The sequence below is a fragment of the Hemitrygon akajei genome, chromosome 8 (assembly GCF_048418815.1).
Source record: "Hemitrygon akajei chromosome 8, sHemAka1.3, whole genome shotgun sequence".
Classification (NCBI taxonomy): domain Eukaryota; kingdom Metazoa; phylum Chordata; class Chondrichthyes; order Myliobatiformes; family Dasyatidae; genus Hemitrygon; species Hemitrygon akajei.
This window is the reverse complement of record NC_133131.1, coordinates 36,553,519-36,578,966: the sequence shown is the minus strand read 5'-3', so window position 1 is coordinate 36,578,966 and position 25,448 is coordinate 36,553,519. Positions and strand designations below refer to the sequence as shown.

Genomic DNA, 25,448 nt, shown 5'->3' with positions numbered 1-25,448 from the left:
ATCAATTCATCCAAAATTCCCACAACAATTGTGATGCACCCGTTGCCCATCCTTGAACTATGTGGGCTCATAATACCCTTAAAATACAAATTTATAATTCATATCGAGGTGTTTAAATTTTTTCATGGCCCATACTTAGGAACCCGCTCCTATAGTGCGTAATAAATCACACTTAACTTCAAAGCAAACTATTTAAATAATCATCTGTGAAATTCCTTGCCTTCAGCATATGTCTTGAACTGAATTTCTACCTTAATGCAATGTTCCCCTTTCAAAACTCCATTTGAACAACCTTTTAACCTTTCTCTATTACCCTGGTGTTTTACTTTTCTGCATTTAGTTTTGAGACACGTTTTGAAAGCAATTTTTTGTGTCATCATGAATCTACAAGCACAAGGCTTTTATAATGTACATGAACATACACATATTAGCATTATATGTCCTGTAAGTGATAAACATAAGAAACGTCAGGAATAGAATTTTAACTTCAAAGCAGTTTTCAACACTCACTTTCCAGGGTCTGGCATTTGACTACACACAGCTCGGAGTGAGTGGAAACTATTCCTGATTGAATGAATGTTTGCCATTCCCATGAACATCACTTCACAATTTGGATAATATTCTGCAAACAAAAAATAAGGATCAGTAAATTTGAGCGAAGGAGAAAAGTGTATCCAGAATCAATCCATTGTTATTCTGTAAATAATTGCTAGTTATTATCAACTTGGCCATGATTTTAGCCAAGTTTTAAAACAAAAGTGTAGCAGTTAGAGCATCAGCTGCTTCTACCCTAATTGCTGGACATCCATATCACAGAATTCAGGTTCAATTCCCACTGCAGTCAGTAAGCAGTTTGTACATTCTTCTCATGACAATCTGCGTTTCCTCCAAGTGCCCCAGTTTCGTCCCACATTTCAAATATGTACGGGTTAAAATTAGTAAGTTGTGGGCATGCTGTGTTGACAACGGAAGAAAGGCATAACTTTTGGTCTGTTCCCAGCACATGCTGGACTGTGTAGTCATCGCCATTTCACTGCATCTTTTATATGTACATGTGACAAATATAACTAATGTTCTTCTCAAGCCAAGGACAAAACAGGCTGGAAGATAGCCAACAAAATAATTATTCTTTTACTTCTTTACTGATAAAAAGCAATTGTAATTAATTCTCCTGCTGTCTTTAACAGCAGCAAACTAAAAACTTGATTACAGCAATTTTGCTTCATTTCCTCTATCTGGAACACTCACATTTTATGATTTTACCAGTTTACACCAATTATTGATGGACCTACTTGTCACTTTAGGTAACTTTAATGGCAAAGGTTGTTCCAACATTGTTCAGATATACAAATTGTTACAACCAGACCAGATAAAAGCCAAAATTAACCATCTTAAAAAGTCTTCAAATTTCATTCATTATCTACATCCCCAAAATAATCATAATCTGACTAAATCAATACATTAAGTAATACATCCTCATAAGGATTCATGTTTACTGTATAAGAAAATCTCACTACAAAAGGCATAGCGCAAATTCCTTAACGTTTTATTAAATGTTGTATGTTTTAATCAATCCATACATTGTTTATAGCAAGAAATGTAACATGTGCAATAAATTTTTCACAAGACATGGGTTTGATCCTCTGCTTCAAATTTCCTGCTGCTGCCTGTATGTTATGTTCTCCATTGACCGCGTGGGGTTTCCTTGGGTGCTCCAGTTTCCTCCCACAGTCCAAAAACTTACTGGTTGGAAGGCTAATTGGTCATTGCAAATTGTCCTGTGATTAGGCTAGGATTAAATTGGGGGATTGCTGGGCAGCGAGGCTTGAAAGGCCAGAAGGACTGTATCCCAATAAATAAAATAAAGAACTCATAGCATACGCAAAAAAATCCTAAGAAGCCAATGGATGTTTTGTCTCCTTCCATCCTCCTTTCTGCATCGTTTACAATGTGACATGCTGGGAAAACAATAGCCAATGTCAGGACTATTCTGTCATAGGTACTATCATTTTTAAGATTAGACTTCTGAGAACAAACTTATTTACATCGGGGAATACTATTTATAAACCACTTTTTCCAAACTTTATATGCTGGAACAAGCCACTTTTGAGTGACTGAAAGACTAGTAAGTCATTAGCACAAAAAGCCATCTCATGAATGGTAGTCTGAACCTTGATTATTGTTGATTGCCATTTGAGGATTTGATTGAACACATCTACAGAATCTGTAATCCAGAACCAAAAATGTACACATGATTTACTATGCTTAAATTTTTGTCTCTCTGTGGAGGCGTGTGAACAAAATGATAGGAACATTTCTCTATGTATTGAGATACATATGCAATCGGTTCTCTAGGAGCCTTTCCAGGGTTATATCCTGACATCATGACTATTTACTCATTACAACACAAGATCACAGTGGGCTTCTTGACCCACTGGGCTCTATGCCATCTCCCTAGCAGATCATTTACCATAACAGTTCCACTCTCCTTATTTTCCTGAAACTCTAGAAACTATACTCAGAAGCCCATCAACTAACAGATGTGGGAGGAAACCAGAGCATTCAGCAGAACATGATAAAACCTGGATCGCTGCAGTGGTAAAGCAACAGCACTTATTACTGCACTGATGCTGCCTACGGTATTAACCCTGTTGTGAGCATAGTGCTCTTTGAACACCTATTGCCCAAGGCAATGTATTCAAGTTACTTCAGCCATAGCATGTATTTTGCCTGATTCAGAAAGGCATTCTTCACTCTACAATGCATACCTTCACACTCACAACCTCCACCCTTTGCGCGGTTGGCTACAGCTGCAGTGTATGACCTTGCATCCAAAATAAGCAACTTCTGAGGAGTTCCTCCACACTCTGCCACAGATCCTGTAATGGATGAATCTAGGACAAAAGATCATTACATTTTAATTTTTAGCCACTGACACAGCTTGATCTTCAACCCATTGTCACAGATATACTAGGCAATAAGGGGAAGGGGATTAAAAAGGAAGTTGCTGGAGTTCATTTTCTTATTGTCAAGCCCACTGATTTTTCAGATCACATTAAGCTAGATGCATCTGAATATTTCAACTATCATTTCTTTCCTGGAACAAAAGGGCTGAGCTATGCTCTGTGAGATAAACTTAACTCAGCAGTATTCAAGACCATTGACCTGAATTGGTCTTTCATGAGTGAATGACATTGTCATCTGATACACCAAGTGGCTAACCTCGCTTGCCTATTTGTGTTCGCATTTTACAAATTCCACTTATGTAAAAACTGTAATTCCTCTGAACATATCAACAACACTTTATCCAAAAACCCCACCCCCAAATGTTTTTACTGATCAAGCTGCAAAAAACAGTTCTCCAAGGCCAGCTGTTAAACTTTAAAATAAAGTGAAAGCAAATGGCTGTTTTTGGGAAGTGCATGCAATAGGTATACTAGCAGGCGCAAGACTGGGCCTGACTGTAATGCTTACATGGTTAAATTTAGCTTTCTTGGCTCATTTGTCTGAATAGAGTTATGCAATAAGCTGGAGGGCATCCATGCTTTATTCTAGCATGAATTAACAGCCGTATAACAGGACGTAGCAGAACAACTAAATTATCTTAATTAAAACCTGCTTTCCATTAAGCACAAGAGTGCTTTCTGGTCTGCTTCTCACCAAATTCTGCATCAGATAGATCAGTTCCCTCGTTCTTGCCCTTTCCATTTATCTTTGTTCCTCGATCCAAACTGCAGGCTTTCGCAATAGATGTCACCAGATATTCATCATTAGCGTTTCTCCAACCCCACCAGCTAATTTCTGGCTGACTGCAGCGTGAAATCACAGCACCATTCCGCATGTGTCTAGAAGAGATACAACACTCATCCTAACAAAGTAACCACAAAGCTTCAAGTATCTTAGTACTTTTGCATTCCCAATATTTAAGATAATTAGGTTCAAATATCACATATACACTTATGTAGAGAATTAAATGGGCACTCAAATGATGGGCATGATATTATCCTATTATGAAAAAATCCAAATCAAGAATATACCCTCCTGATGTTGCTGAATGTAAGGAACTCTAAAGCCAGAATTTAGAAACTGGGTACTCAGCCTGAAAAGATAGTAGTATTTCAGTTTGCACATCCTTTTAAGAGACTGTTTTCACACTGTTACTAGTAAATGATGTTCCAAATTTTGTTAGCTTTATTCTTGGATGAAGGAATAAAAAGACCTTGTTACTAAATTAGTTGATGGACACATAGGTAGGAAAGTGTGTTGTGCAAGGGACATACAGTAGGGGCTGCAGAGAGCTAAAGATTGGAAAGCGAATGAGCAAAGTTTTGGAAAAGGTGAAATTATCCATTTTAGCAAGAACAAGAGAGATGAAACATTATATAAATGGTAATGGAGGGCAGAACTCCAAGATGTTGAGAATCAGGAAATCCAACAGCTAGATTCTATGCAAGTTAGAATGCAGGTTTTCAAAGTAAATGGAAAAGTTTGCATGCTGCTACTGTTATTGTTGGGAAAATTGAATCCAGAAAGTTGGATGGCAAGGCTTCAGTTATTTAGGGTAGGTTATCAGGATAGGTTGAAGACGGCACATTTGATTCCCTGGAGGTAAGGAGTAAGAAATGACTTGATTGAGGCATACAAAAGACATGAAGGGGCTTGACAGAATGGATTTGGAGCATTTTTCTTGTGGAAGAATCTAGAATTGGGCGGTTGAGATAAAGTTACTTGTTAAAAATTCATTTAAGACAGATGAGGTTAATCTTTTTCCCCTTCTTATTGGGTCAAGAACATCTTCCCCAAAGGGTGATAAAAACAGTCTTGGAAATATTCTTAAGGCACAGGTATATTCTTAATAAGCAAGACAGTGAAAACATACTGTAGGCACAAAGGATGCATCATATATCAGGCTGTAATTAAATCAGACATAATCTTGCATGATTGCAGAGCAGATTCAAGGTTTGATAAACTGACTCTGATTCTTAATTTATATTCATAATGTTATTTTGAAACTTTTGTATCTCTTCTGAAACTGTCCCCCACAGACTTTGGCAAAAATTCATTTCGGCAATATTCAAATTCAGAGGATAGAACAGCAATAGTCTGCCTGAAAGTGCTGCCCTTAAGCCAGCAAAGCTCTCCTGAATGCAAGTAGTATGATGCTCACTGGTTTCCTCCAAGATCAAGTGGACAACCCTTAAACATATGAACTTCATTGAAAAAGAAAAAAAATTAGGACCCCATGAAAGGTAATGTGATGTGTGAGAGAATGGATGATATGGAGCACCACATGTTAGGCAACTAACTGGAAATGGGAGTGGTGAATATGTATATGTACTTACTAGGGAAAAATATTAGCTTATGCTCAATATTCTTCATTTTTGTCCAGTTCTTTACTTCATAATGCATTTCAAATATATTTTTGTCACCTTTTAATGTATAAAGCTACAATAAAAGTTAAAGGTCATATTGTTTTCAAGTCCATCTTTAATAATTGGCAAGTAATGATCAGTGGCTGGATATGAAGTTCAAATGATGTGGATATCTATTAAATTCATTAATATAATGAAAATATAATTTGTATAGGGTAACAAAAGCAGCACCGGGAGGATTACCAGTCTCCACCTACGATACAATTTTGATTTGAAGGTTACAAAAACAATCAGCATTGTAGACTTGTTCTGATTTTAAGATTTTCATCAGGGACGATCTTGAAAAACTCAATGAATTTGAGTCACTTTACCATTAAATTTTTTTAAATCTTTTAAAAAAAATGTAATGCCATGCTTTTCCCTAAATTTCTGCAACCAACCTACTGAATATTCACAATTCCCTTCAATTTTCAGTTCATCATGATCAGCATACCATGAAGTGGCATATATTCACTCCAACACTGAAACTCTTTCAATACATGACAAGATCTTCATTTCTTGCTTCATGCAGTGTTTTCCTATTTTTGATTAACTTGTGTTCATTACATATGCAACATCACTTCTCAGAACTGCCTGTGGTGCACAGAGACCTGCATGTTGCCTGGGAACCTTCCCAGCATCTTGTGGGATTTTCCATTAGTGACATCTTGTCAGAACTCAAAGATAAGTTGTATTTTGGAGATTTTTGGACTTGGGATTTTAAGTCATTGAATCCCCAACCCCTAGGTGTATCAATTTACAGTCTTCTTCAGAAAGCATGTATTCTGACAAAACTATTTAAAAAATTTACATATTGAGCTGACCTAGTATCTTGAATTTACATTTGCCTCCCTATCAGCTGTTTCAAGTACAGCTAAAGTAAGTTATTAAAATGCTTGCAGGATTTTACTATCCACAAGTTGGCTACCACATGGAAGATTTGCTGGTGTTTGAACTTTAGGTTATTAGGACGATATTAGGAAAGTTGCGCTTAATCAATGGTTTAAAAAAAAAACAACAGGATAAGCCATCAAAATTCTCATTAAGTTTTTGGTGATATTACAGAAGGAGAGGAGTTAATAAAATAATTTATTGCATTTTTAGTAAGCTTGCTGATGTATGCAACTTTTCAGATTATTAAGGGACGTGAAATTAGCACAAATTTCTGCGAACAAAAAGATCAATGAATAATTTTTGACTTGTCTGAGGAAAACTACGTTGGCCAAGATATCTTAACTTGCTGCTCCTTAAACAGTTATTGGTGTGTAAATTGTTTCCTATATGGTTTCACGTGTATTATAAATTTCTGAATAAGTTTATTAATCTCCATTTCCACAAGGAAAGATGCTTTATCATCTACAGTAAGATTACACACTGCTCATTAAGGACATGCTTTAATCCACATACAAGATACTTTTCTAATCTTATTCATTGATAGGTTTCCTGTAGGAAATTTGCACTGAGAATGAGTGATTATCAAAAAACTGAACTTCAATAAATTTACCTGTAAACAACCACAGGAATCCTCTTCCAAGACCTGAAGGTTCCAACACTCTCAAGTTCCTTATCTGTGATCCACACTGGAACAAGCAGCTTTTGAGGGTAACTGGTACATAACCTACAGAAACAAATGTAACAGTAAATTAAACGCCATCTCTTTATAGAAATAGACAAAAGTCATTTAGATATAAATGGTGTATGTAATGGTCTCAGGTTCTTTGCACACTTAAAAAAAAAATCAAATGGGGCGATGACTCAAAGGTATGCAAGGTGATTATGCAATTTGATGCTAATGTCTTATGTGTACACACACACACACAAACAAAAAAAATTAATCTCAATGGCTTTCTACAGAGCTTGAGACCACCTGGACAACAGAAACACCCATGTCAGGATGCTGTTCATCAATTATAGCTCAGCATTTAATACCATCATTCCCACAATCCTGATTGAGAAGTTGCAGAACCTGGGCCTCTGTACCTCCCCCTCTGCAATTGGATCCTCTACTTCCTAAACAGAAGACCACAATCTGCGCGGATTGGTGACAACATATCCTCCCAGCTGACGATCAACACTGGCGCACCTCAGGGGTGTGTGCTTAACCCACTGCTCTACACCCATGACTGTGTGGCTAGGCATAGCTCAAATACCATCTATAAAACTTTGCTGACGATACAAGCATTGTTGAAAGAATCTCAGATGGTGACAAGAGGGGCATACAGGAGTGAGATATGCCAACTAGTGGAGTGGCACTGCAGCAACAACCTGGCACTCAATGTCAGTAAGACGAAAAGGCTGATTGTGGGCTTCAGGAAGAGCAAGACAAAGGAACACATACCAATCCTCATAGAAGGATCAGAAGTGTAGAGAGCGAGCAGCTTCAAGTTCCTGGGTGTCAAGATCTCGGAGGATCTAACCTGGCCCCAACATATCGATGCAGTTATAAAGAAGGCAAGACAGTGGCTATACTTAATAAGGAGTTTTAAGAGATTTCGCATGTCAACAAATACACTCAAAAACTTCTATAGATGTACTGTGGAGAGCATTCTGACAGGCAGCATCACTGTCTGGTATGTGGTGGGGGGGGGGGGGGGTATTGCACAGGACCGAAAGAAACTGCAGGGGGTTGTAAATTTAGTCGGCTCATTTTGGGTACTAGCCTACAAAGTACTCAGGACATCTTTTGGGAGTGGTGACTCAGAAAGGCAGCATTCATTATTAAGGACCTCTAGCACCCAGGGCATGCCCTTTTCTCACTGTTACCATCAGGTAGGAGGTACAGAAGCCTGAAAGACACATTCAGCGATTCAAGAACAGCTTCTTCCCCTCTGCCATCCAATTCCTAAATGGACATTGAACCCTTGAACACTACCTCACTTTCTTAAAAAAAATACAATATCTGTTTTTTGCACTTTTTAAATCTATTCAATATATGTGTACTGTAATTGATTTGCTTATTTATTTTTTTCTCTTCTATAGTATATTGCATTGAACTGCTGTTGCTAAGTTAACAAATTCCACATCATATGCCAGTGATAATAAACCTGATTCTTCTGAAACAAAATAGTTAAGGTCCTTTATATTTAATGCTATAACATTCTATTAATCTAATTGTAATTTGCAATAGCTAACAATCAATTAACACTGAAACTAACTTTAAAGAACAACTTCTTACCATTTTTGCAATAGCTAATTCCTCCCATTCATCTGGAGGGAGCCACAATACTGGGCTCAGCTTCTCAGCTAGTGGAAGTTTACACTTAATAAGACTCCATGAATCATCATCCAAAACAGCAGAGGGATACTAACAACCAGTGGCTTCTGGATCCACATCATGACTGAGGCTGGGTGAAACTAAGCTGGATGTCATAAGCTAAGGTGAAATGTGAATTATTTAAAGGGAACCTGAGGGAGCATTTCTTTATTCTGAGGGTGGTACAAGTGTGGAACAAGCTTACAGCACAAGTGGTAGATGCAGATTTAATTGCAACATTTCAGAGAAGTTTGTATTACTACATGGATGAAGGAGGTAAGGAGGGCTACTTTGTTCACAGTGGGTTGAATGGACGGCAGAATAACAGTTTGGCAAGAATTAGATAGGCCACAGGACCCCATTTCTGTGCTGTAGTGCGCTACAACTCTATAAAAGCTCAACCAAAGCAGAAACTTAACACTCCTAACATTATAAGAATGGCCTAATTCCATTCTTGTGTTCAACTTGCCAAGGTCCCATGCTGCAATCAACTTCAGCACCACACTTAAGCCTATTATTCCCATGAAAACTGCAACTGGTTGGGCTCTGCTTTCTAAAGCACATCTAGACTAGCTTGACCATCTCATACGCCCCTGCAATTTCCTGTGTCAAATTTCATAAGGTGCTAGGAACTTGGCTCATTGTATGCATGGCTCAGTTTGAAACAATAAGTTTATGTTAATCAGAGTAATAAATGTGGAATGAAGAAAGGCAAATGGAAATGTAACTTAGTCAAGATTTAACCAAGTGGCAGTAGAGGTTTAAGTGCCCGAGTAGTCTCTGCTTATTCCAGAGTTCCTATGTGTTTGGGAATAGTTGGTGTAGAATATTGAAAAGATGCTTTGCAAATCCCTTCTCTAATTTAGGCTTTAATCAGAAAAATACCATTATTACAATAAAATAGCTGATGAAAGCATCATTTCCCTTCTAAAGGGTACCAATATGAAATTTTTAAAAAACACACACATACATACACACAAAAAACTCAACTTTGACAATGGTGTAACAACTGATACTGAAGGTATAGTGTACATGGTATAATATTTACGTAAAGGAGCACTAGGCTGTAGTATTTGTGACATTGGCTGGAATCTGTTGAAGCAGAGTATACTGCAGCATGCATTGTTAAACATATTGCTGTTCCCTTCAGCTCAAACACATTTGCTTTAAGTTGCTGGCATGACATCTACTAAACATTCATCAGCAGCACAGGCTGTATTGATAATAATAATTATCAATAATTATTCAGTTGTAAGTACAACTGAATGCCTGTGATATTTGGGGATTAACAGAGAACTTTAGACTTTTAAATACTGGAATTTGGAGTAATAATGACAATTGAAGCTTGTGGACTATAAAACCAAATAAGAGGAGATTCCTCAGTACAGATCTTCTCAGGTTATGCAAGTTTATGTAGTCTGTCCTGATGAATGAGTCTTTAGGAAACTGGTTCAATAGATGTGGCGGCTGCTCTGGGATTGCATCTTACACCACTTAGGAACCCTGCTTGCTACCGCATTTGCTAACCATCAGGGTTATGAACAATTCATGTCATAACTGCAAATCAACTAAAGTGACATTTTTCTGAGCAAGACAATGGATGGTCAACATTTCCCTCAAGCTCGACTGAACGTTCTGTGGGAAGGTGAAGCAAGAGTGAGACACTGGCAGCCAAAAACACATATGCTTCCATTATGAATAAAGTGGTGGAAGCCACAATGTTGGCTGTGTGAATTTTAAGCAAGCTGCCAGCAGATACATAGCTGCAGCACAGCTTCAGTCCCTAAAAGGACTACATTCCAATGGCAACATCTGATACCATGTATTGCTTGGAGGCAGGGAGACAACAGAGAATGACTAACATGATTGAAAGGTGGTGATGCTGAGATACTGTCGGCGGGATGCTCTTTTATTGAGAAACTTCAGAAAGAACCAAGAGGCATTCAAGGGGTACGAGCAGGTGAAGGCAGTAGAAAGCTGCGCATGAAAGCTCACCGGCACCCCTACTTTGAAGAGGCTGAAGAGAGCTGGACTATGCACATCTATACTCATGTTATCTATAGATGTACACCAGACAGCATCTTAAAATGCATCACTACATAGTTTGGCAACTGCAGGACAGGAAGGCTCTGCATAGGTAGTCAAAACTGCCCACCGCATCACCAGCACACCCACCAGCAAGGAGGTGTATACGGAATGGTGGCAGAAAAGTGCCAGTAATATCATGAAGGATCCCACACACCCTGCTCATGGACTGTTTGTCCACTCTCAAGGAGGCAGCTACATAATAGCCATGCCGGACCACCAGACTCAAAAACAGCTACTTCACACAAGCAGCAAGGTTGGTCAACAACTCCACCCACTAACCCACCCTCCACACCCTCAACCATCCAACTTTATCATCAGTCACCTTATGTACACACTCTCGTGCCTAAAGTCACTTTATCAACATACAACCAAACTATGCATACAAGCTATCTTGCGTACTTACATTTATTGCATATTTTTATTATTATTGTTTGTCATTTTTGTGCTGCATCAGATCTGAAGTAACAATTACTTCATACACTAAAAAAAATCTGCAGATGTTAGAGATTAAGATAATACCTATAAAATGCTGGAGGAACTCAACAAGCCAGGCATTATCTAGGAAAAGAGTACAGTCGAAGTTTTGGGCTGAAACCCTTCAGCAGGACTGGAGAAAAAAAAAGCTGAGTACGGTAGATATAAAAGGTGGGGAGGGGAGAGAGAAGCACAAGGTGATAGGTGAAACCTGAAAGGGGGAAGGGATGAAGTAAAGAGCTGGGAAGTAAATTGGTAAAAGAGACAGAAGGATATGGAAGAAAGAAAACGGGGGGAGGAGCACCAAAGGGAGGCAATAAGGTGAGAGGGAAAAGGGGATGGAAAACGGTGAAGGAGAGGAGGGGGGTGGGGGGCATGTAGGGAGCAATCCCTGTGGTAAACAAAGTGGTGAGGGGGGTGGGTAAGATCAGCTTGGCGGTAGGATCCCATTGAAGATGGCGGAAGCTTTGTAGAATTATGTGCTAGACACAGTGGGTGGGGTGGTGGGGTGGTAGATGAAAACAAGAGGAACCCTATCTCTGGTAGGGTGATGGGAGATTGGGATAAGAGCAGACATGCGTGAAATGGAAGGGATGCAGTTGAGGGCAGCGTTGATGGAGGAGGAAGTGAAACCTATTTCTTTGAAAAAGGAGCATATGTTCGTTCTGGAATGAAAAACCTTATCCTGAGAGCAAACATGGTGGAGCCAGAAGAATTGAAAGAAGGGGATGTCATTTTTACAAATAACAGGGTGGGAAGAGATACAGTCCAGGTAGCTGTGAGAGTCCACAGGTTTATAATAGACATCAGTAAATAAACTGTCTACAGAGATATAGACAGAGAGATCAAGAAAGGGGAGGGAGGTGTTGGAAATAGACCAGGTAAATTTGAGGACAGGGTGAAAGTTGGAGGCAAAGTGGATGAAGTCCACAAGATCATCATGGGTGCAGGAAGCAGCATCAATTCAGTTGTCGATGTAGTGTAGGAAAAGTGTGGGACAGTCAGCAGTGTAGGCTTGCAACATAGACAGTAGCCAACAAACAGTCAGGCACAGCTGGAACCCATGGCCCCTTTTGTTTGAATGAAATGGGAGGAGCCAAAGGAGAAATTATTTAGAGTGAGTACAAGTTCTGCTTGGCTGAGAAGAGTGGTGGTGGAGGGGAACTGGTTAGGTCTGTCCAGAAAAGAAAATGGAGAGCTCTGAGGCATTCCTGGTGGGGTACGGAGGTGTAGAAGACTGGACATCCATAGTAAAATAAGAGCCAGGGACCCTAAAATCATTGAAAAGACCCAGAGCATAAGAAATGTCACGGAGGTAGGTAGGAAGGGATAGGACTAGAGTTAAGGTGTGCAGATATGAGCTCAGAGAAGCAGGAACAAGCTGAAACAATGGGTCTACCTGGACTAGTGGGTTTGTGGATCTTGGGTAGGAGGTAGAAATGGGAGATGCGGGTGCGGGAACTATGAGGTTGGTGGCCGTAGATGGGAGATCCCCAGAGTCAATAAGGTTGGCGATGATGTCGGAGACAGTGGCCTGGTATTCCTTAGTGGGGTCCTGTTCGAGGGGCAAGCAAGAGGAGGTGTCAGAGTTGGTACTGGGCCTCAGCAAGGTAGAGGTCAGTATGCCAGACTACTACAGCACCTCTCTTATCTGCAGGTTCAATGGTGAAGTTAGGATCTAGGATCTTGAATGTGTTGACTTCCAGAGTAACACTCTGAGAAACAAAGCACTGAAGGAAGAAATATCATATCTTGTGAATTGAAAGCTCCACCTCAGCATTCTTCCTCTTGGATACTGCTTCTAACTGCAGTATTCCCTTCTCATTGAGCCCCATCACAGACAGCAGTATTACAAAATGGCCACAATCACAGTCAGAAACCCATACACACAGCCACTCACTTAGGAAGTTCCTGATTACCAACTTATTGCAGTTGATGTCAGAAGGGTAACCTGCTGAGACAAAGGCCATCTTGGGCTCAGTTCCGCGAAATACCAGAAGTAAAGATCCTCCTCATTAGCACCCTTTGTCCAAGTCAAGGCAAGAGGAAGTGAATCTTTCTGGCAAGCATCTTTCTTATTGATCACTTGACTGGCGGACCACAGTACGTGCACTTGCAACACTGTGTCAGACAGAGTGGTCAGCAGCACAAGGGCTCCACAGGGGACTGTCTACACCTCAGACTTCAACTACAACACAGAGTCTTGCCATCTTCAGAAGTTTTCTGATGACTCTGCCATAGTTGGATGCATCAATAAGGGAGATAAAGCTGAGTACAGGGCTACAGTGGGAAACTTTGTCACATGGTGCGAGCAGAATCATCTGCAGCTTAATGTGAAAAAGACTAAGGAGGGCTAGGACACCAGTGACCCCTGTTTCCATTCAAGGGGTCAGTGTGGACATAGTGGAGGATTACAAATACCTGGGGATACGAATGGACAATAAACTGGACTGGTCAAAGAACACTGAGGCTGTCTACAAGAAGGGTCAGAGCCGTCTCTATTTCCTGAGGAGACTGAGGTCCTTTAACATCTGCCAGACGATGCTGAGGATGTTCTATGAGGCTGTGGTGGCCAGTGCTATCATGTTTGCTGTTGTGTGCTGGGGCAGCAGGCTGAGGGTAGCAGACACCAACAGAATCAACAAACTCATTCGTAAGGCCAGTGATGTTGTGGGGTGGAACTGGACTCTCTGATGGTGGTGTCTGAAAAGAGGATGCTGTCCAAGTTGCATGCCATCTTGGACAATGACTCCCATCCACTCCATAATGTACTGGTTAGGCACAGGAGTACATTCAGCCAGAGACTCATTCCACCGAGATGCAACACTGAGCGTCATAGGAAGTCATTCCTGCCTGTGGCCATCAAACTTTACAACTCCCCCCTCAGAGTGTCAGACACCCTGAGCCAACAGGCTGGTCCTGGACTTATTTCCACTTGGCATGATTAACTTATTATTATAATTATTTATGGTTTTATATTGCTATATTTCTTCACTATTCTTGGTTGGTGCGGCTGTAACGAAACCCAATTTCCCTCGGGATCAATAAAGTATGTCTGTCTGTCTGTTATGCCTCTTCAATATATAGTAGATTCTGGTTAATTGGGCCATCGGTTAATCAGGGCAGCCGCTTATTTGGTACAACTTTTAAAGAAAAAAAACTAAATCGAGAAAATATCCAGACTTTTTTCGTTTATTTAGGACACTATGCCGCTTAATTGGAGTAGGAAATGGTTGCCAAACAGTTTCTAACTAGTATCAGACGTATGGCAATGTGCAGCTGTTAGACACTACACTGTGCTGAAAGTGAACAGTTTTTAAAATAGTGTCAATTGCATGCACTCGTGTTCAAAAAACAGTGAGAACTATTTTGCTTACTGTGGTTTCAAGTATTCTGGCTTGGAGATGTCAGAAACACTCAAGAGTGAAAAATGAAATGATTTCACTACTTCAACAAGTTAGGAACTACAATGAATTTGAAGGTATTGACAATCATCTTGTCAACTGCCAAAAGATTGCAGCAGCGTAAAGATACACTGAATGAATCCCTCCTTTGATAACAATTAGGAACTAATACAGTTTTATAGTACTGTAGTAGAATTGAGAGTGTTCCAATTCATTGTTTATTTTATTTAAATACACAATTCATTACTCAATTACATAATAGCGTGTCTTTTTTTTATACCTTTTTTACTATTTTCATGAAAATTCAGCTAATTGGGGCAGTCACTTAATCGGGCCAAAATGTACTGATTCCAATGTCCCATTTAATCGTAATTCACTATATTATGTTATAATGGTTCACATAAATATCCATTAATCTGCACACGTAAAGGCTCACTTCCCTCAAGAACACTGCACGTGCCTTTTTGTGCCCTTCAACTATGAATTATTATTACACCTTCCCACCACTGCCAACAACCATCCCCCCCCCTGCCCCGAACATGGTCCAATACCAACCTCAGCTGCTTTTGGGGGAGGGACATTCAACTGAAAGTAATGGTGAATTTGCTAAGTAGTAAACAATTTCCTTAATAGGAATGGAAGATAAAAATTACCGATTAGTGAAGAGTAAAGAATAATGAAGCAGGGAAGGAAAAGGTAAAGAAGTTTGATTCCTAGTGATATGCATACTATATGATTATGGGAGAATGGAAGAGAAATTAGGGATACCAGGGTTGGTTCAATCTTCTGAATAATTCAGTCACATTATCCTCTGGAACAAATGTACCTGCTCCATTATTTCACAATCATTTTACACAGCTTTCCTTTTGAATTTTTCACCCAGTCATATGTTAAACAGAATGCATCAACCCTATTCAAATTATCATTTTCACCTGTTTAGAAATAAGAGTTAACTTACTTGTAATTGCAGTTCACTTCACTGACTCTCCAGACATTTTGCAGATCAAAACGCATTCTCTCCACCTCCATCTCAAATCGGTGGCAGACATGGTCACCTAAATAAATGCAAGGATGAATAAATTCATGCTGAATTAAATTACAGCATAATAAATAAAAAAAGATAAATTTCAATTACTTTGAAACTTTTTGTTTACCATAGATGTCGGATTATAAGCCGCTACTTTTTTCCCACATTTTGAACAGCTTTGAACACTGTGGCCTTTACTACGGTGCGGCTAATGCATGATTTTTTTTCATGCCGCCAAAAACATTTTGCCTCGTAGTAACAGTAGACCAATAAAATTGATGAGTAGTTCACAGAGGTCCAATGAAATTGTACGATAAATCAAGCGCACTTTCACAATTAAATTATTGTAAATCAGTCATTTGTACTCACCCTCATCAACATGGAAAACACTCGAAGAAAAGCATTGTGCTGCCTTTATGGCAGTTATTTAGTTTATAATATTTTCGCTTAGTAATTCATTAGTTAGTATTAACTAGTTAGTATTTTCTAGTTAAAGTTAGAAGTACTACATCCCGGGATACTATGATGTCACATCCGGTTTCGCCGCGTCTTGTGGGAAATACCGGTTTGCGATAAACGGGAAGGTGGGGGCATTAGGCGAGCGCGAAACGCTGCTTTTAAGTTAAAGGTGATCAATAACTTTTCCTGGTAGGCTGCAGTATATATTTTTTTACCAGTCGTTAGGAGATATTGGAATGTATACGCAACGTAATTTGTGTGTTACCGATACGTATGTATATTTAAAAGTAGCCGTGTTACAGGCACGGTTCGAAAAAAAGCATTTGCAATATGTATTTGTTTATGTTACCATATGGATTTAATTAAAAGTTAAAAAATCCTCACGTGTAATATCTTTCTGTGTAAATATCTCATATTACAACGTGGGACACCTGCGGCCTAAAATCCGGTGCAGCCTAAAATCCGGTGCGGCTTGTACAAGTACAAAATTGATTTTCTTTCTAAAATTAGAGCCAGCGGCTTTTAATCAGGTGCGCTCTGTAGTGCGAAATCTACGGTAATTATTTTTGACCTGCTTCTGGTTCAGCTGACAGTGGCAAACTCAATAAGTAACCCGAATTTGCATTCAGCATACTGTGAACCACTACCTCTTCCTTATACATCTCATATTGTGACCCATCATGTTCTCTGCAGCAATCATCATTACTTTTCTACTCACCAGGGTGACAGAGATGCACATGCTGATCTTCCTCATCAGCACAGATTCCCATGCACCAAGCATGATAGGCAAAGGCAAACAGATCTTCCAGTCTGGTTGGGCGAGCAATTACTTTGTTTAATCTCTTCAGCCATTCCTGACACTGCTTAAATGTAGAAAAATGACACCTGGGGAACACATGCAGGAGTTCAGAAAATGAATTAATACTTACAGATCAAAACCCTTAAGCAGGCAGACCTACAAAAATACTTGCATTCATCTTTGCACAAGAAACTCAACTAATTGTAAAAATCTTCAAAAACAAAACCATTCCATTCAGGGTCTAAAATATTAGAAGTTAAAGTACCATTAGTGATGTCAGCTTTGAGGAATTACGACTTATAGCTATTGAAATTTAACTCCTGAAGCTCCCTTCACAATTTGAATTTGACCAATTCAAATTTTCCATTAGTTGTATAATTGTATTATTGGACAGTCTGCTAGTTTATGTAGTGTACAATGATTTGCAATATAGTGTCAAGAGACAATTGGACCAGTTTCTGATTTGATGTGTCATTAAAAGTTCAAAATTCAAATTAAATTTATTATCGAAGTACATACATGTCATCATATACAACTGAGGTTCATTTTCTTGCGGGTATATGCAGTAAATCCAAGAAACAATAGAATTTTTTGGAAGACCACACCTAACAGGATGGGCAAACAACCAATGTACAAAAATCAGCAAACTGCAAATACAAAGGAAAAATAAGAAATAATAATAATAATAAATAAGCATTAAATATCAAGAACATGAAATGATGAGTCCTTAAAAAGGAGTCCACAAGTTGTGGGAATAGTTCATTGATGAGGCAAGTGAAGTTGAGTGAAGTTATCCCCTCTGCAACAAGAACCTGATGGTTGTGGGGTAACAACTGTTCCTGAATCTAGTGGTGTGGGTCTAATAGCCAAGATGTTCCAATAATCCCAAGTAATAAATTTAAGTGGAAGTGCATCATGTCCATTTGTAAAAGCATTTTGTTTTCAGAAAGAGTTCAAGATTATAAGAGGGCTTAAATATGTGTACCTTGGTGATTACTGTAGTAGGAGATAAAGCTCCATTTGATAGTCAAAGTTCTGAAAGGCTGGAAAGGCAGTTGCTTGATACTTATTTTTAAATCATCTAACAACAGTCTGTTGCTCCACACCTTTGGACATCAAATCACATACCTGATCACTTTGGAATCTTTACAGACAATGTGAAGCTGGAACATGTCCCGACTCTCAATAGCTTCAATTAATCGTACAGGCACCTGTAACAGCAAGATACACACATGGCTGTAATCTGAGAAAATTGTAATCAACTCGAAGGTCAAATTTGTAAAAGGAGCCATAAAATGTAATTAAGCATAAATTACAGAATAAATATTATGGCGTTTGAGTAGTATCACTTCAATCAAGCTTAACTCATCTTGTTTAGCTTGACAGCGTTATGAAAATAAGCTGATATGCCACATCGTCGAAATGACATGACAATAAGCACCGAACTTCCTCTACTAAGCAGAAAAATCATACAACCAAATTACGCCACAGTTCAGCTCCTGTTGCATTTTATCAGTGATGTGCTTCTAAATACACAACTTCCAACAGTCAATATTTAAGGTTTTCATAGTCCTAGGTGCAAATGGACCCCAAATTCTTAGATTCAATGCTCTAACTGGGTGTTCAGCAGATAAATATAATCATCAACAAATCAGTAACCTACAGGAACTCTCCCATTTCCTACAGAAGTGCTAGATTTCTCCGCGATTCAATTCGTGTAATTCCATCCCAAGCAATAGTTTTGAACAGAATAAAGGTTGCACAAACAAATGTAACTTAAAAATCCATCATTTAGAAAACATATTACCGCAAAAAAATATGGAAGTAAATGAGAGGGCAAGATTTTGAGAAAACCCAAAGATCATTAAGATTTAGTGTATTCCACCAAGTTGCCAGGATCTGAAACTTACCAGCAGTTCCAACTGACGCAACCATACCCTTCAAAAGAACTGTACCCATGGTACCAACCAAATGACATCTCAGTTTTTTTTCCCCAGTAAGATCAGAAAATGCATGAATAACATCTCAAAAACTATTAACCTCTTTCAGGGATTTTCTGGGTTTTTTGTTTCAGATTCCCATCGTTTGCATTCTTAGGACAAAATCATTGCTAAAGCTGCTTCTTCCATTAGAAATGTTTTTGAAAAATACTAACCTGTAATTTTTAGTACTAACTCATGATTGAAAGCCAAGTACGAAGCTAATGTTGTTACAATCATTGAATATTTTTAAAAGTCATGCACCAACCCTGAAATTGGGCAACAATAGCCAATGGGTTCATACAGTTTAAAAACTAACATTCTTAGATTCTGCTTCCTGAGAAAATACAGCTGTCACCCTGGATTCCTAATGGCCAATGTTGTCTATATTCTGTTTATTTTTTCCAGGCTTGCAAACAGGATGAGACCACTCCACTCATCTTCCGAGTTACATTAAGAAGATGGCGCCAGCGAACAACGTAACCAAGGGCGACATCCTCCAGACGGCTCACAACACTACCTCTTTCATGTCTTTTTCTTTCAAATGTGGTTCTGCTACTGTTGGAGCCTGTAATCTATATTTTGGTGGTGTTTTCATACCGACTGAGCAATCCAGTGCTTTGCTGTCTCCAAAAGTATTATGTAACAGGGTTTCAAGTAAAGCATGCAGCCTCAAGGAGACAGGGTGAGAGCTCATTTCTCACCAATCTCGCAGATTCAAGCATCGAGAAAGATTGAAATTGAGGAGTGAGCAGAAGGCGAACGGGTGTTCAGCACAGTCTAACAGCCCCTCAGCCCCTCGCTGCTGCTGGAGGAAGGTGTCTGCATTCGACGGTCTCTCTCTCATCCGCTGCTCCAGGAAGAAGATCACTGCGTTCGAATTGTCTCTCACCACCTTGCTTGAGGCTGCCAGAAGATTGTACTGGAATCCTGGATCTTGGACAAAGTTTCACATCACATACCAGTGATAATAAACCTGATTCTGATTGTACTGGAATCCTGGATCTTGGACGAAGTTTAATCGACAGTTTGTGGATTGGACTCTGTAATGCACATTAAGATGTGTTTCTGGTTTCCATTAGCTCCTTTTTTAATAAAAAATCAGGGCAGCTGCAGATAATGAACGACAGAGCCCTAAATTGAACGGAACTATGCCTGGACTCTTTTGATTTTGTGTTTTGTACTGTGTATCTCACTTGTTTTTCCCTATCTGCGCGATTTGTTGTTTTTTTTGCGCGGGGGGATGATGATTTTCCTTGAAAGGGTTTTCTTTGTTTCAAGGCTGACTGTGGGAAGACAAATTTCAGGATTGTATACAGCATACATACTTTGTAAATAAATACTTTGAATCTCTGAAACTCTTCTTTGTGCTAACTAGCAAATACAAATGAACTGGTTTGAGGGAATCAGAAGGATAACGTTCTAATGATTCAAGACCTATTATATTTATCAACATCCCTGTGTGACACACCTACTCACTTACTCACCATGAGAACAATGACAAGAATGAACATCTACATATGCAATCATCTGTGCATGGGACACATTTCTATGATGTACTTTGTGACACACAATAAAGAAACGGTAAAAGACTACCTCTTTCACTTAAACCATACACCCAAAGGAGTGCTGGATACACAGTCATATGTATAACCAGCAGTGAAATACACACACGCACACACACACGCACAGTACTTACTGAGATGTCACTGTCCACACCCTGCAGAAAGGTCTAAAACAGAACAAAAGGAAAGAGAAGGGGAAAATGAAATCAAAATAACAGATGTGAGAAAGGCAGGAACCTTATACACTGAAAACACTTGCTGGCTTCTATTACCAAGACACAACAGACAACACACAACCAAATCAAAACTAAAACAAGCTAAAGGCAATGGTATACCAACTAATATTCAGGAGATTTGTCTACTGTAGACCACCCTCAACCCAGATCCTCTAATCCAGAAACCACATGTCAATGTATACTGTACCTATTGCATCAGTATGAGAAATCATCAGTATACCCTTTATTTCAGTATTCTCGTGAAATGTAACTAAAAATAACTACAGTTATTAATATTTCTAACTAATCATAGAGTAAACTTTATCTGTAACTGGAGCTTATAAGTGCAACTTTCTATATGCAAATTTTGCATAAAAGCAACCTGTGCATGTTTCAACATGAGCACTTCCGGTCTTGGTCTCTGCAGGCACAAAACACCTAAGTGGCATTGACCATTTTCCAGCATTTTTTTTACATGTCATGACATCATTAACATGCACAGCAGTCATCTCCACCTAACTGACAGAAATTGGAACAATAATGTACAGCCTACAACCTTTAATTAACACAATCAAGATAAAGACCCACCCTAACACAATTTACTATTTTTAAAAAGGGCATGTTTTCCCAGTTTCACCACCTTTTGGAGCTCCGTTTAGACATTCGCAGATGTAGCATCCACTCTTAACACCCAAAAAAAGAGTTAAAATGGGCATAGGCACTTGCATTTATATATTGCCTTTTAAAACTTTAGAATGTCAATCATAATCAGCCCTCTCTTGTTGAGAGTTCAGACCCTTTAGTCCATGCCAAGTCTCTTGCCAATATCTCTGAATCATCATCATATAGTAAACAGCCCTCGTCATCATTCACAAATGATATCCTACGTGTTACTGTATGTACTTGCTTTCCTCCCCTTAACCTACCTGTCCTGTTTAACATGTTCACTGCATCCCCCTTTTCTCCAGTGCTTCTCTGGTGCTGTCCTTAAGAGGGCTAGATTTCTCTAATTCCATAATTCTGGATATTATCAAAGCTTCAGTCAAAGTACCCAATTGAAAGAACAGGCCCACAGAAACTTGGACAAAGTGGCAAAAGATCAAAACTAGTTTATCAGCAGGAAACAGAAAGCAAAGGATTTTAACGAGTACAAGACAATCTGGACTGCATTTCTACAGGGCTCCAAGATCTTAAGTGGACGCCACTGTAGCTTAGTAGCTAGTGTAATGCTATTACAGCTTGGGGCATTCTGTAGTTTGGAGTACAATTCCGGCACCATTCTGTAAGGTGTCCCTGCCTGGGGTCCCTCCAGGCTTTCTCCCACAGTCAAAAGATGTGGTAGGTAGGTTAATTGATCATTGTAAACTGCCCCATGATTAGGCCTGGGTTAATTGACATTATGAGATTGATGGGGGCTTAACGTGGCTCAAAAGGCCGACTCCACGCTGTATTGCTAAATAAAAGTTTTTAAAAAGTAATTTTTTTGGAAAAAGGTGTATATTGTCAATATCCATTTAAATGCAAGGTACACTAATAAGGAATTTGGATACATTTACAAAATTGGTAATGTTGTTTACAGAAAAATTAACTGCAGGAAATTAAAGGGATTAATAAGCAGGAAGAGATGTGGCAAATGCATTCTATCCAGAAAGTAGCATTTCATGCATTTGAGCCAGGTGGGAGGGGGGGGGGCAAAAATGCCAAGGGAATATTCAATGAATAAAGATATTAAAAACAGTACAGAATTTATTGGGCAAACACGAGGAAATCTGTAGATGCTGGAAATTCAAACAACACACACAAAATGCTGGTGGAACACAGCAGGCCAGGCAGCATCTCTAAGGAGAAGCACTGTCGACGTTTCGGGCTGAGACCCTTCATCAGAATTGGCGAAGGGTCTCGGCCCGAAACATCGACAGTGCTTCTCCCTAGAGATGCTGCCTGGCCTGCTGTGTTTCACCAGCATTTTGTGTGTGTTGTCAGAATTTATTGGGACCAAATACATGCCTCAATATTCCTGAAGCAAGCAATTCAGATAAAACAGGTGGTTAAGGAGGCATCTGGAATATTTGGAGTGATCTGGGAATAATGGTGCATAGTTCCCTGAAGGTGGAATCTCATGCAGATAGGGTGGTGAAGAAAGCTTTTGGTATGCTGGCCTTTATAAATCAGAGCATTGAGTATAGGAGTTGGGATGTGATGTTGAAATTGTACAAGGCATTGGTAAGGCCGAATTTGGAGTATTGTGTACAGTTCTGGTCACTGAATTATAGGAAAGATGTCAACAAAATAGAGAGAATACAGAGAAGATTTACTAGAATGTTACCTGGGTTTCAGCACCTTATTCTTTGGAGCGTAGAAGGTTGAGGGGGGACTTGATAGAGGTATTTAAAATTATGAGGGGGATAGACAAGAGCTGACGTGGATAAGCTTTTTCCATTGAGAATAGGGGAGATTTAAACAAGAGGACATGAGTTGAGAGTTAGGGGGCAAAAGTTTAGTGGTAACATGAGGGGAACTTCTTTACTCAGAGTGGTAGCTGTGTGGAATGAGCTTCCAGTAGAAGTGGTAGAGGCAGGTTCGATATTGTCATTTAAAAAAAAATTGGACAGGTATATGGACAGGAAAGGAATGGAGAGTTATGGGCTGAGTGCAGGTTGGTGGGACTAGGTGAGAGTAAGCGTTCAGCACGGACTAGAAGGGCCAAGATGGCCTATTTCCGTGCTGTAATTGTTATATGGTTATATTAAAAAAAGAAACAAAAGAACTGTTATGGTGCAATGACTTATCAAAAAAATCAAAACAAAATGACATGCTGCAAATCCGAAATATAAATAAAATGCAGGAAATATATCAGGAGTATTCATGGTGATAGAAATAGAACTAACTTTTCAGGTCTTTGATCTTTCATCAGGATTTATCAATCTTCTCTGTTTAAGATAAGATGGCCAAAATACTACAGCAGTTGAGTCAATTCCCTGGAAGAGGATGTTACTATTCCCCAAATCAGAAAGGCAGAAATATTTTTTGAAACAATGGGAAGAGAGATTGAAATGAGGTACATCAAACTTGGAAGTCGACAAAGTGGATTGAAAGAGCAAATTCCTCTCACCAGTATCTAATTTAGTTATGATAGAGGAACCAGGGAGGACTTGGGGGGGGGAAACTAAATCTTTACACAGAAGGCAGTGGAAATTTTGAAATCATTGCCAAGTAGTATACTCTGATACTTTCTTTAGATGTACAAGGTTCATTGCAAACATTAAGGCTACAAAACAAGCTGCAAAGTGGGATTAAGTTGGATGGCCTTTATGCCACAATGACCCAATAACTATCTTCTGTGCTGCAGCTTTCAGTAATATCATGCAACAACGATGCACAAGTGCACCAAACATACACATCCCCTAAATTTTCCATGATACTCAACTGATCTTTGGCGAGAACAATTTGGTATTTACTCCAGTAACACTGGGAGGGACTGAAAGCATCATATTCAGGATTGACCACAAATTCTATCCCTTCCTGACCATTGCTGAGGATAAAGGAAACTGTTCATAACCTTGACATCCAATTTAATTCAGAACTGGGTGTTCAATCACCTACCTCTATTTATAACAGCAACCTTTTCACTTGCCTGTCAGTGTGAAACATACTTTGTAAGCCGATTCACAATGCAAGTACATAATATCTCCATCCTTCCATATAATACCACCCATCTTTACCTATGGACTATGAACATCTGCATATGGCAAGAGCAAATTCAAAAACTTAGTTATTCACTCCCACCCACCTTGCCAAAAAACTCTGGGGGAGCAAATTTTACTCAAATTTTTGGATAGTGACAGGTGAAACCTGTACAGGTAAATTTTCATAATCCAGGAGGAGTTGGATTGCTTGTACTTTAATGACAAGCTTCTCATTTCTACCCTTCAAAAACTTATGCATATCCAAGATGACATTACAGATATTCCAATTTACATCATACTCTACTGGTATACCTAGTTATGGGCCTCTATTGTCTTGGGACTAGAAAACACCTCAATTATAAAATTATCATCCTTGTTGTCAAATTTCTCTCAGTTCTATAAATTTTCTTTTATCCAAACCCAGTTAAGTGTCTAGCTCTTTATGGTTAGATCTCTTGAGGATCTAACCTGGTCCGAACATATCTATATAGTTATAAAGAAGGCAAGACAGTGGCTATACTTTATTAGGAGTTTGAAGAGATTTAACATGTCAACAAATACACTCAAAAACGTCTATGGCTGTACTGTGGTGAGCATTCTGATAGACAGCCCCTCCATACCAGACAAAGGACTTAAAGAAGCTGCAGAAGGTTATAAATCTAGTCAGCTCAGTACCCAGGACATCTTCAAGCAGTGGTGTCTCAGAAAGGCAGTGTCCATTATTAAGGACCTCCAGCACCCAGGGCGTGCCCTTTTCTCAATGTTACCATTAGTAGGAAGTACAGAAGCCACACACTCAGTGATTCAGGAACAGCTTCTTACCCTCTGCTATCCAATTCCTAAATGGATATTGAACCCTTGGACACTACCTCACTTTAAAATATACAGTATTTGTTTTTGCATGTTTTTAAATCTATTGAACATGTATTCTGTAATTGATTTACTTGTTTATGTTTAATTTTATTTGTTATTATTTTTTCTCTGCTAGATTATGTATTACATTGAATTGCTCCCAAATTCACAAATTTCATGTTACATGCAGGTGATAATAAACCTGATTCTGAAACTCTGGAATTCCATCTCCAAAT

At 39.1% G+C, this 25,448-nt stretch overlaps 1 protein-coding gene across 8 annotated transcripts in view; it reads right to left on the bottom strand.

Annotated features, from left to right (window-relative positions):
* mtmr4 (myotubularin related protein 4) overlaps positions 1 to 25,448 on the bottom strand; it is a 139,041-nt gene that overhangs the window by 21,922 nt on the left and 91,671 nt on the right. For 6 of the 8 annotated variants that reach the window (XM_073053604.1, XM_073053607.1, XM_073053606.1 and 3 more), the window contains 8 exons: positions 20,594 to 20,626; positions 18,044 to 18,126; positions 16,835 to 17,001; positions 15,589 to 15,685; positions 6,916 to 7,029; positions 3,661 to 3,845; positions 2,769 to 2,894; positions 511 to 622 (listed from right to left, as the gene is read on the bottom strand). In XM_073053604.1, coding sequence (XP_072909705.1) covers positions 511 to 622; positions 2,769 to 2,894; positions 3,661 to 3,845; positions 6,916 to 7,029; positions 15,589 to 15,685; positions 16,835 to 17,001; positions 18,044 to 18,126; positions 20,594 to 20,626 — 917 coding nt within the window. The remainder of the gene's footprint in view (positions 1 to 510; positions 623 to 2,768; positions 2,895 to 3,660; positions 3,846 to 6,915; positions 7,030 to 15,588; positions 15,686 to 16,834; positions 17,002 to 18,043; positions 18,127 to 20,593; positions 20,627 to 25,448) is intronic. The other 2 variants (XM_073053608.1, XM_073053611.1) reach the window with 1 other exon arrangement.